This window comes from Tubulanus polymorphus, chromosome 2, assembly GCF_964204645.1.
Source record: "Tubulanus polymorphus chromosome 2, tnTubPoly1.2, whole genome shotgun sequence".
Lineage (NCBI taxonomy): Eukaryota > Metazoa > Nemertea > Palaeonemertea > Tubulaniformes > Tubulanidae > Tubulanus > Tubulanus polymorphus.
This window is the reverse complement of record NC_134026.1, coordinates 8,601,171-8,613,922: the sequence shown is the minus strand read 5'-3', so window position 1 is coordinate 8,613,922 and position 12,752 is coordinate 8,601,171. Positions and strand designations below refer to the sequence as shown.

Genomic DNA, 12,752 nt, shown 5'->3' with positions numbered 1-12,752 from the left:
GGAGGCAATGAAGTTGCAGACCAGCTTAGAGGCAAAAGTGAATCGAAGTCGGTCACAAGTCACAAGCTTATCCCAGAAATTCTACATTTTTTCGCAGGCGTCAAATAGTTTATTAAAGTTAATTTTCTTGTTTCAATATCTTCGTTTTGAGGGGCACACATTGTGTATTTGTTCGCAATATGACTGATATTGCCAGGCAAACCACACCACCCGGCTACACTACACGGATCGTTGTAACAGTTTGATATCATCAATGGTTGATTCCCATTTCGCCCTGGCTTTTCCATTTTGCCCCTAATTCCGATTTTGCCCTTTTCCCAATTCAGCCCTTTCCCATGTATGTATGTATGTGTGTATATATATATATATATATATATATATATATATATATATATATATATATATATATATATATATATATATATATATATATATATATATATATATATATATATATATATATATATATATATATATATTATAACCAGACATGTCTCGCGTGGTTTCATCTTAGATCAGTCATGGTTGATATCATGGTTGGCCTTTGGTCGGTATACGCTTGGCCAATAAAAAACGCAAACTTTATAAACAAGAAAAAAACTGACGCCAAATGTCCTTGTGGACGCGTAAGAGACAATGCACATGTTTCATAAAGATTAACGTTTGCATTTTTCCTTATATCAAACGATATCACGACACAATTGATATATCTAGCGACCTGGCATGCAATCGCGTAAAACTAGAACTTGCCGGTTGGACAACGGGTAATGAGTACTTTTGCGAGAAAGTTGGCATTTTTAACTTATATTCGTATGTTCTAAAGAAATGACTTGTCGCCAATTATTTATTGCCGCTGGTCGGGTCAATTCAATGATATTCTCATTAGGTCAACGTTTGTTTCGAAAATCTGATCACATGATTATCGATTATCAACGATAAGTTGCCGGTGACGGTTTAGTGTGTACGGTGGAAATTTACCTCGTTGCGTGTGTTTACAAACACAGTTCCGTTCTATTGTAATCGAGTAAGTTTTTCAATATTCCGTTTATTGATCCTATATATTATTAAACAGTCAACCCCCGCTATACCACCCTCCCATATACGCCGCCTCGGATACAGAGTAATACAGAGTAAAACACCCCCACCCCCAATATACCGCCATATTCTTTATACCGCCAAAATCTGCACCGATGTGGGCGGTATGTCGGGGGTTGACAGTAGTTTATTATAGCATCGTCTTTACATGTGAAGCCAGTTTTAAGGCTTACAAGACGCAAAATTTCATGTTACATATTCGTGGGGCTTCGATACTCGAAAGGGATATTACGTATATGATCAACAAAACATTTAGTGCATCTTCAATTTCGTTGTCATTTCTTGAAAGTTTACATGTATATGCATTGCATTCACGTAGAAAATGTAATTCGGATTCCATTTTTACCGCACGTACTACAAAAATGCTTATTTATATCGTGTTAATGAGCGCAAGAAATATTTGAGGCAGTGGTGGGATGATTACCGCAAGGCGCCAAATTTTCATAGGGGTACTCCATTGAAAAGGGTCTGGATTTGACCCTCTGAAAGCTCGTCATGGTCCTTATGGCTATAATGTTCGTAACGTCTTAAACTTTTTCAATCCATTTTTGGCTTCGCGCTTACGATAAAGTTAGATTGAATTGAATTCAATATACCCATTTAGAACTGATATTTTTTTCCGCACAGTTTTTGCTGAGCTTCTGTGCTAAAAAATGTCCCCCGCACGTTAGCATCAGCTATACAGCTATTACTAAATTTGGCAACGAGTAGCTCATGCCGAATTACGCACACGATCGGCGTACTTTTTGGGTTGTGACGGAGATATCGAGCATATTGAATCGAATTGGGTCGTTAGATATGGGCATCAAATATATACGTTTGAAACTCTCATCTACATACTAGGTGTACTTGTCACTGTCGTTAAACTAGATTGCAATAACTATGTGCAGGGGCCTGCTTGACCAGCTGTAACCCTTTTTTGAACTGCAATCAGCCTAAACCACTCAGACAAAATATCGATTGCCCCCGTAGTAGTTTGTGTTCACATACTGATTAACTTACGTAAATCCAAATCGATTTTAATGACTCATGACAACACCTCGTAATACTTGCTTGATAGGTCCTGAAATGTAGTGTTTTTATCTGCACTGTCTCACCATTGCAATAAAGTTATGAACCATTTTGAACTTCTATAGCAGGGCACGGGCATCTGATAGCAACCAAACCAAAGCTTAACGCGACTGCAAATGAGCGCATTCTGCACGGCGCCAAGTTCGTTTACATTTAGCGCGGAACGTAGTAGAATATAGGTCCAGCACACAAGCTGAAAAAAGTGCTCAGCAAATGGAGCTTTGGCAAGCATGTACCGGTATATACAACCATATTTACTACATATCTGCACCATTTACACATCATCCTTGTCAAATCTATTCGAACATGAAGGAATTCTTCGGTTCTTATCATTGAGATTGGGGGTCCTTCAAGGGGAAAACTACGCTTTCATTAATCCAAGTAAGACCGTATCATACAGAAAGTGATAGTCATATAATAAATCAACAATTTTCTATTCTGAAATCGATAAGCTAGCTACTATCACCAGATTTTGAGTGATGACACACGCACATTGAGGACAAAACGCAGCGCAAAGTGCGCTGAGTTTCCAGCACATAAGAACGTATTTTGCATTGCGTCGAAAGCTGGAAAAATCACCTGAACACAAGCACTTTACCAGTGCCAGGGTTTAAGTTGACCCAAAGTTTATTTTCAGGGGGATGGATGTAAAAATGAAAGGGCTGGGCACCCCTCTAAACCTGTCGCGTAGAACGTCTGACTTGGTATCTGTGGTCATCCAAGTGAACCTTTGAAAAAGACATCACCGATCAATCGTGCACATCTTTCGCCAGTTGAGTTGAGAAAATTTCTTCATCTTTTTTCTTTGCAGATTGTGTTTGATCATACATTGACATATCGCGTGAGTCAGTCATGAGTGACGACAAAGTACCCAGCGCGAAGAACCCGCACAAAAAGGGCTTCCACGTCGACGAGTCGGAGCTGCTGTGCAAAAATGGCTGCGGCTACTACGGAAATCCGGCGTGGCAGGGCTTCTGCTCGAAGTGCTATCGCGAAGTTTACCAGAAAGCGAAACAGGCCCAGATGCAACACGACGAAATGCGCGCGAAAAGGTAACGCAACTTACTTTATGCGTCGAGCAATAGTCGCTAATTGTTTCCATGAACTCCGGTTCGATTCCCCAGTCCTGGCTGCCCGGTTTTACGGTTCCAGCGGGACTCGTTTTGGATGGAAAACACGCTCGGTATCATAGAATTAATAAAATTTTCGTTCGGATAAGTTTATTGTACATACGTGTGTATGTGCGCGTCGATGATTTTTTTCCCCGGGCATCGGCGGCGAACAAAACTGCGCGAAAATCCGAAATAATTCATTTAACATGATGATATTCATCATAGAAACGCGGCTGAGCTATTCGAAGTACAGGCAAGTTAGAAACGCGCTCGTTTTTTTTTTCTCATTTCATCTTTGCGTAAAATAGAATTATTCGGGTCTATAGAAGGGGTATAAATTTTGATGACGATTTGGAAATATATGATTGCTTAGATTAGATACGGATTGGGCTTGGACTCTGGTATCTGGTATCATGGACACCGACAGGGTGTATACACGCCGGGCTTGTCTGAAGTGGCAACTTGGCGTAAATGTTCTGATATGTTTTAGTATTGTTCATTTCAATTGATGCATCGATTTCAGATCTTTGAGTAATAACGTTCGTATAATTTGCGTGGTTATTAGGATTGCATTTCAGTATAACGCGGTCTTTTTGAGTTTTGTGAAATAGGGCTCAGATGTTGAGCTAGGAATTGTTTCGCTAGATTGGTTTGATTTATTTAGCAGTGCTTTCCTTATGCTGCAATTTCAAAAGGGGGGTGCATTCATTGTTTAGCGTACGACGTTGTGGCTACTGAGGTAGCAAGGCTTTCGATCCCCCAAAAAACACAGAAAATTAAGCTAGATTTTTGTTGTTATCTCCTATTTTTCACATTAGCTCAATTGCGAAGCAATTATCAGAATCGATAGACTTTTGACATCCACTCCGTTAGGGGCAGCAGATATTTTATAAGAGGTGGCTGATTTTCAGAGGGGTGCACGTAAAAATGAAAATGGTTGCCGCCCCTCTAAAACCTCTAGTGGAAAACATTGCATAGAACTATGTCTTTGTACTAAGATATCGACTGAAATTATAGATAATTGCAAATTCCAGTTCATAAAAAACCAAAGGCCTATAATAATAGAAGTCCCACAATTCGATTTTTATATGATACAATTTATTAGAATAAATTGTGGCTTCATTTTGATAAATTGTATCGTCTAAAATTCGAATTGTGGGACTTCTTCTATTATATGCGCGGAATAGAGTGTTTATTCAACTACTTTCTCGCGCGTATAATCTTGCGTCGATGTGCCAAGGAAAATTTGATAACTCTCTGTTTTTTTTCTTTACTGTTCGCTGTAGAATGGCTGTCGGCGGAAGTTCCGATTCGCCGCCTTCGTTTTCAAAATTCGAAGAAAAGAAGAAACAGATCGCCGAAAAGAGGTCGAACACGATGAAATCGATATTCAGCATCAAGAAAAATGCAGTTAAAGGTAAAAACGCGTACGATCAATGGATGTGAATCGCGCGCACCCTTAGGGTCATTTGTCGGTAGAACTGGCTGCGGTGGGTGTGAAGTTTTGGCAGCAAATTTGAAAAATGAATCATCGTCGCAATATAGCGCTGATGGAAATATGTTTTTGTATCGACGTTTCGTAGTATTTTTTCGCGGTTACGATGTTTCATTGTTTTGACGCGCTGTTTCGGGTGGGTCCTCATGGATTACGTTATTGATATTAATAGCTATGACTTGACTTCGATAGAGACGTTTATATAGTAGGTAGATATGCGTAGATTATTCTCGTTGATTTCTTCTATACTTTCCGATGGGTTACCTCCCACACTACTACAGTGGCAATTAATGATTCCGTTTATGGCAATCAAGGGGTCCACCAAGTTGGCTAGTTGTTACTCTAGTCTTCCGTGGTACAATTTCTACCTCGTTTCAGTTGACCACAAATCAGCTTTTCTCAATTAAAATCAAGTTTCGATGAAAACTATATGAATCACTTTGAGTTGAAAATGCATGAGAATCTAATATGCATGTCTAGTAGGTGTTATGTATGGATTCGCGAGAATTCAGTTAAACGTTAATTGGTAATGAAATTAAAAGTTGGACTATTGAAGACTAAGTGCTTATAGCGCCATCCGACAGGAAAGCTTACATTGAATTCACTTCCAAGGTTATTCATTGTGTTATAGCCTACAGACTTAAAAACTTAAGACTAAGGGTTATGAAATATATTTGATTACAGAATAAAAGCCTAATACACAAAGTAACATAACTTATTTGATTCGAGTTAATTTTATGATACATAAATGCAAATAGGAGATCACATCCTCCCCGGCAGGGATTCAAACTCGATGGCATCAAGACTCGCCACGGTACGAAACCCTGCCACACTTGACTGAGTGCGCAGCTACACACGCAGCTTATATGATGTCGTTTAGTCAATCAGATATCCCGTTTTATTCTAGCTCGGGTTTTCCCATTTATAGTTCTTCCATGAAATTATATCAGCAATTATACAACGAGCAATCTGATTGGTGCCGCAAGTTTTCATGCGCCAATCCTGTGCACCCGGTGAGTGTAGCGATGCCATCTGGTTCGAATCCCTATTCTCCTTATAGGGAGGATGATAATTAACAGTCCTCGGTACGATACTTGAAATATAATTGTTTCGTTCGAAAATTTCAGATTCGGAATCTGGCGCAAGCCGGAATCACGCTCGTCGCGGCAGTATGGAAAGCCAACAGGTCGGCGGCGACTTCGCCGATTTCCTGAGGACGTTGCGCAAGCCGTCGGCGCTCGACGTGTCGAAGCAGGTGCGATCGTTCATCGAGAAATTCCAATCGGTCGGTGAGATACCGATCGACGAACTCTCCGAAATGGTGCAGGATTTCTATCAGGCGATGAACGATCGCTTATTGTCGAATGCGGTATTTAAAGGTGCGTATTTTTTCGTGTTGACGTTTGATGGTTCTATGATCATTTTAACCCATTAAGATAATCCACAACTTATGACGCTCATATTGCCTCCCAGCCTAAATCTCTAACTGGGTGGCCATTTACCTGGAAGTCAGAGAAAATTCAGGGCCTGGTTTTATGGACTGGTATTAACTTTAACCCCGGGGTTAACTTTGACTGAAAATGAATTGAATTAGCCCCGGTTAAAGTTAATATCCGACTATAAAACTGGCCCCAGGGAATTATCGTTTCTTTAAAAAAGTCAGGGAATTTTGTAGAAATACTAAAAATCAGGGAAATGTTAAGAGACCTCTAGATCGCGCATAAAATCAAACAGTTTCCATGGATTTGTCTTAGATATTTGAATGCGTTAATTGATTGGATTCTTAGCAGATCCATATTGCTCCAATGGATTGAAAGTATTGAACTGGAATTGAAGTTGATTGCATTGAAGTTGAAAGCATTGTGCCAAAATACATAATCATCAGTTTTAACTTGGATCAAGTTATTGGCCCTCACAAATCTTGCATATGCAGGGATGATGATGCAAGATTTCTTCCTTGCAAGGCAAAAAAGGGTTGGATCTGGGCACGTTCTGGGGTTTGTTTAGAAAAAATACTGGAAGTAAAAAACTTCATTTCAACCTTATTTCAGGAATGACTCAGGAAACGGTCGACACGTTGATGGATTTCATGGAACGATATATCATGACGCGGCTGTATCGTACGGTGTTCTGCCCGCTGCAGACCGACGACGAAGAACAAGATCTCTCGATACAAAATCATATACGCAGTTTACACTGGATATCGGCGCAACAACTAGACGCGAATATCAAAGAAAACGACCTCGAAGTGCGAGCCATGATCGATCAAGCGATTACCGGTAAGTACATATATCCGAGGCCCGGTTCCACGGTTGCGAGTTAGAGTTATCTCGTGTTAAAATCAGTTCATTTCGATGTTTTAACTGAAAATCGAACTTAGAACCGTGAAACTGAAATTCGGTGTTCTAAGACTTCACCCTAGAACTAATCTACTGCGAACGCCAGACATGAATCATTCCATCAACACACTTTCGAGAAGTAATCACGAAGTTTCACACTACAATGGGGTGAATATTGAAGGGCTGGTTCTGGCTGCTGATAACCTTTTCAGTGCTGACTAATCAATACCCTATAGTGCTGGAGATAATGTGAAAAATTCCACCCTAGTATGATGAATAACGGGAATACCACTATAATGCGTCTACACCGCGGCGCAGTGTATCGTTAGTTACTAATATTTCACTATGTTTGACAGGTGCTGCCATTTTTCGATAGAGATAATAACTTATTATGAATTACATCAATACACCGCAGTGCGGTGTACTAGCAAAATCCATCACCGATGTATACATGGCACTGCGGTGTAGAGGCGCTGAAAGGGTTAAGTCAACTTGAGTTTGGCCGTACCCCTGGGGTTACCATCAGCCAGTGTAAAAACAATAATAACAATGTATACGTAAAGGCTTATGCATGTGCGTGGGCCTATATATGCATTTATATATGCATTTAAGTAGCTTCTCGATTAAAAGTCTACTTGACTTCGGTTAAAGTTTACGTTTACTATTTTCGTCCGGTAAGTATGTTTCTTATCGAGTTCAAATGCCACAAACTGGGTAGGTTTTATTGCTTGCGTTGTATTGTTTGAATGCCCGGTAATACTTAAATTGTGGTTATCGGTATCAGTCATATCTCTTCAGTACAATGATAACCTCAGTGTCATGGGTGTCTATATAAGACATTTCCTTCGAGTATGTAACTAGATTGATGCATTATTTACATGGAATTGTTTTGCAACTGGTACAACTGGAGTAGAGTTGGTTCACCAGTAGCGCAGGCGCTGCATTCCGTCCGGGTAAAATTGTTTTGTTATAAAAAGTTTATCATCCATCGATGCGATGATATCGAAAGCTCACGTGGACACCACAAATTCGATAATAATGATAATTGCTGAAATGTAATAAAACAATGCCGCTCTTATCAACGTAAATCTATGAAAATAATGTATTGACGTATTGAAGTAGTTGGCTCGGGTCCCGAATTCCAGAAAAAGTTAACCTCAAATATTTGATTTTATCACGATTTGATTTTATTATCCCTATTGGTTACTTCATGTATGCGAAAAAATAACCAGTGCTTGGTTCATGGTGGTCTTTGAATATCATAGAATATGCTCTAAAATCTTTAAATCATTGTCGCAGCCCTTGAATGGCTTTTGGTCACATATCAGCTATGATGTACAAAAAATCAGATCATGGTATTGTTGGGTCTACTAGTACGCTGGTCTGGTGGATGGTCCCGATGTAAATTGGAAATTTACATGAACTATAAAACAGCGCAGGACCCAGTTTCACAAAACCAGTTTAAGCTTAAAACAGTTAGATTTGAATTGTTGAACACATTGAAAAAATGAAGTAACCAATAGCAATTACATAAAAAATTGGAGTTTAACTTTTTCACGAAACTGGACCCTGGGGCCAGTTGCTAAAAAATTCTCTTAACATAACTGGCGGATAAATACCATAGTAACAATGAACTTTTGATTGTCACTTTGTCATCTATCCACTGGTTGACTTTAGAGCAACTTGCGCCTGAAATCGAGAAAGTCTTTGAATCAGAAACAAAATATTTCTTGAAAGTCCCTTTAATGAAATTGCTTGTTGGGAACTATGAACCTGCCAGCACAAAGTTCAGAGAAAAGTAACGGAAACTGAATGGTGCGATTATAATGACATGTTTACGAATGGTTGTCGCAAATTCTCGTTTCAGATATCATCGAAATGGATTCGAAGCGAGCGCCGCAAGATAAACTCGCGTGTATAGTACGCTGCAGTAAGCATATATTCGAGATACTGCGTATGTCGACGGAGGAGCCGGCGAGCGCCGACGATTTCCTACCGGCTCTGATTTACATCGTGCTGAAGGCGAATCCTCCGTTGTTACAGTCTAATATTCAGTATATCACTCGATTCGCGAATCCGAAACGGCTGATGAGCGGCGAGGCCGGCTACTACTTCACGAATCTAGTAAGTATTGAAATCCATCCGATTCTTTTTTGGGGACTTTTTTGGAACATGGTGGCCTCTGACTGACCTGGAAAACCTGGAAAACTCGGGGAATCGGAAAAATCTAGAAAAATATCTGGGAAAACGCAGGGAATTAGACTAATTTTACCAAAAACCTGGAAAGTTTGGGCAATTCGGATAACATTATTGACCACGTGTTTTATCAATATGCGATTCAATGAAAAATGAATGAATTGTAACATTTTAAACCTAGAAATTTCTTGGGGAATTTTGTATAATTTTAACGTATATGAAAAATCAGGGGGGATAAGTGGCCACCCTGTTCGATTGATTGTCATACCGCATATGAACAGATAATCGGGGCCAATGTAAAAAGTTATGCCCTGACATGTGCATATACCCCAACTATGCACAAAATCAATGGTTAGAGCATGTACCTGAGAGTTATTATAATTCATTGCTTTGGGAGATGTCTTCTACATAGTCATTGATGCCACTCAGCCTGTTGTCACCTGACAGTAGTCTTTCCAGTAGGATTTGAGCAGACTGAATGTGATGGCTAGGATTGTGTCAATATCAACACATGATCCTTGGCTGTTAGAATCTCGTTGTTACTGAGGGTCGTACGGTTGATTACTGATTAATTTGAAAATTTTCTTTCATATTTCAATGGAAATGTTACTGAAAAAAATTAAAATACGTGATTTGTTGGTTTATTTTCTAGTGTTGCGCCGTTACGTTCATAGGTAATTTAAACGCCGAGTCGCTCAGCATGTCTCAACAGGACTTCGATCGTTACATGTCAGGCGAGGCAGCGCCACAGAACTCCGACAACTACCTGTGCGAGGGACTGCGACTGATGTACCAGAATCTGAACACGCTAGCCGAATTGCAACAACGCCACGAGAAACTGATGGCCGAGGCGTTGCAACTGCAACAGGACATGAAAGAGTTCAAGGGAAGCTTCAAAGCGGAGATCAAGAGCGTGATCGCGCGTACGCCGCTCGTCGTCAAACAACGAAAAGTGAAAGTCGACCTCGACTCGTTGTCGAATCCGGACGAGGACCGTCTGCCGCCGCCGTTGACCCCCGAGCAGGCGATGGCGGCGTCGTAACGCCAGTTAGTCGTTAAGATCTGAAACGGTATCGTAGCAATCGGCAGAAGTTTTGTCGCTGGTATTCGTTATATACCGTTTTCGTCGTGTGTTTCTTAGTCCCGGTTTATGTCGCGAACTCGTCGGATATGGCGAAAGATTTATTAAGTAATGCGGTAAACCTAGTTTAACTCAGATGGGATGGTGTGTTAAGGATGGCGCTTAGCTTTGTAGCATCGTAGAGAGCAGTTGCGAAAGCTTTGAAGAATTACTAATTTATAATTGTGAAATTTTAAGATGTAGGTACTTACAGCAATGTAGATTATCCAGGAAAATTGATTAAACGGAGTAGAATTGCATCTGACTCTGGATGGCAGTAAACTCTCTGTAATGGAGCTTTTTGTGATATTTATGAAATGGGACATCGATATTGACTGTTTCTCCATTTCTGACTAAGTTAAATATAGTTGGTAGCAGATAACATACTTTGTACCACTACAAAAATGGTTAAAAAAAGCACACCAATTCTTACCCAAGGAATACCATCCTCAGGGCAGGGATACAAACCTGATGGCATAGCTAGACTCGGCCACGGCTGAAACCCTGCCACACTAGGCCGGGTGCGTAGGCTTGCCACAAGAAAACTTGCAACACCAATCACATTGCCCGTTGTATAATTGTTGAGGCATATTTCACAGATAAACTTTTACTGGAAGAAACCCAGGCCTGAATAAAATGGGATTTCCAATTGGCTGATAATGATGTCTTCTAAGCTGCGCACTCTCGGTCTAGGGTGGCAGGGTTTCATACCGTGGCAAGTTTCGATGCCATCAGGTTCGAATTCCTGGCAGGGAGAGGATGTAGGAATACATGAAAAGGGTTTCTTGAACTTGCAGATTGCTTTTAGCAACTGAAGGTTTATGGAAAGTAAGAAAAATATGCAAAATGAAGTGCACTACTGAGCTTTGAGTTAACTAAGGTTTGTTGTATTGAACTTTTCAAATGCCGTATGAATGGAACATTGAAGATCAATAATTGCGATATAGTAATCATCGATTGCGAAAAAAAACTTCTGAAACAAAGTGGAACGCTAAAAACTAAATGAACTCGAACGTGTGAACTATACATATGTGTATAAATTATTTATTACCATTAAGATTTGTGATGTTGTAAATTTTGTATATAGAATAAGTGAAATGCATGTACAGGATTCAGTGTTGTTGTAGCGTTTTGTTGACCGTATTTTTGAGATAGTATACCGTAGCCGCGTACGTACAGGTTAGAGCTTAAGCAGCGATCGGGTAGCCTCGACCTGCCAACATACAGCGCTTTATCATCATTCATCCAATCGCGTTCAGCACTTCACTTGAGAGACATTTTCAGTTGGACTAGAAAGTGATCTAAAACACCACGGCCCAGTTGCACGGTCGTGACAAGATCAAGTGGTCTTATATTTTAAGACTAGTCTTAACTTGTTACATTGGCTATGGAGCTGAGATGGTTTTAAATGTAACTGACCCGAGACGTTGAAAATGATGATTGTCCAAAATTTTTACAATGGTGAAGGGGCTGCTTACAGAGTGATACTGGCTGCGCACATGTCTAATAACTTCAGCTATGTACTCGTCCGTCATTAGCCACTAGTCATAATTATGTTCAGCGAAATGGCAATCATGGCCAAGTTTCACATACTTGTGGGACTACTAACTACGTTCTCATGTCAAAATAGTTATTCAATCACAATTTAACTTGGGACTAGTCCCCAAAACTGGCAGTTTTTATCGCCCCACTGGCAAGCAACCGGTAGAATGGAAATTTTTTGTGGTCACATGTGATGAATCAAATCAAAGATCGCCTGGTTATTTCCCGGGATGAGTATAAGACTTGTTGATGGCTTTTAGCTAGTATTGGTAACGCTAATAGGCATCATTCTGCCCCGAAATTTTAAATGATTTACTGATGTACAATTAATTCTAAAGCCTCCTATGACTTTTCTATATGAAAAGACCATGAACTCAAAAATGACTAACTTCAGTATAATTTGGTGTATCCGAAGTATACCAGGTTAGGTATCCAAGGTCAAAGCTGCTTGGAAGCATTAATTTATCGTTAAATTAAAATAATGCGTTAAGCTACAACCTTCAAGTTGAAGGCTAAAGTCTATATTAAAACTCATGTAAGCATACGTAGCTTTATCACCACTGCATTCAATACATAATTTTTCTGGTATCCAGTATCTTTCCAAACTTGGACAGTTCGTCAAGATCATATTTTTTGTCTCATCGGTTAAATGAAAATGATTTAATAATTAATTGTTGACTCTTCTAGTTTTGTTGTGCAAGTGAGAATTGTACGTTTTAGCTACTATTAATTGCATATCGTGCAATGTGAAGTTTTGTTAAATTTTTTTTTCATAAAATAAA

The 12,752-nt window shown here is 39.8% G+C and overlaps 1 protein-coding gene across 2 annotated transcripts in view; it reads left to right on the top strand.

Annotated features, from left to right (window-relative positions):
* Nucleotides 1-12,752, top strand: part of LOC141900194 (rab5 GDP/GTP exchange factor-like) — a 20,711-nt gene extending 7,959 nt beyond the window's left edge. Inside the window, exons 1-7 of one of the 2 annotated variants that reach the window (XM_074786974.1) lie at nucleotides 863-1,024; nucleotides 2,978-3,218; nucleotides 4,565-4,695; nucleotides 5,901-6,152; nucleotides 6,825-7,052; nucleotides 8,980-9,236; nucleotides 9,961-12,752. In XM_074786974.1, the coding sequence (XP_074643075.1) occupies nucleotides 3,019-3,218; nucleotides 4,565-4,695; nucleotides 5,901-6,152; nucleotides 6,825-7,052; nucleotides 8,980-9,236; nucleotides 9,961-10,350 (1,458 nt within the window). In that variant the 5' untranslated portion in view covers nucleotides 863-1,024; nucleotides 2,978-3,018 and the 3' untranslated portion in view covers nucleotides 10,351-12,752. Of the gene's footprint in view, nucleotides 1-862; nucleotides 1,025-2,977; nucleotides 3,219-4,564; nucleotides 4,696-5,900; nucleotides 6,153-6,824; nucleotides 7,053-8,979; nucleotides 9,237-9,960 lie in introns of those variants that run through there. The other variant, XM_074786973.1, reaches the window with a different exon arrangement.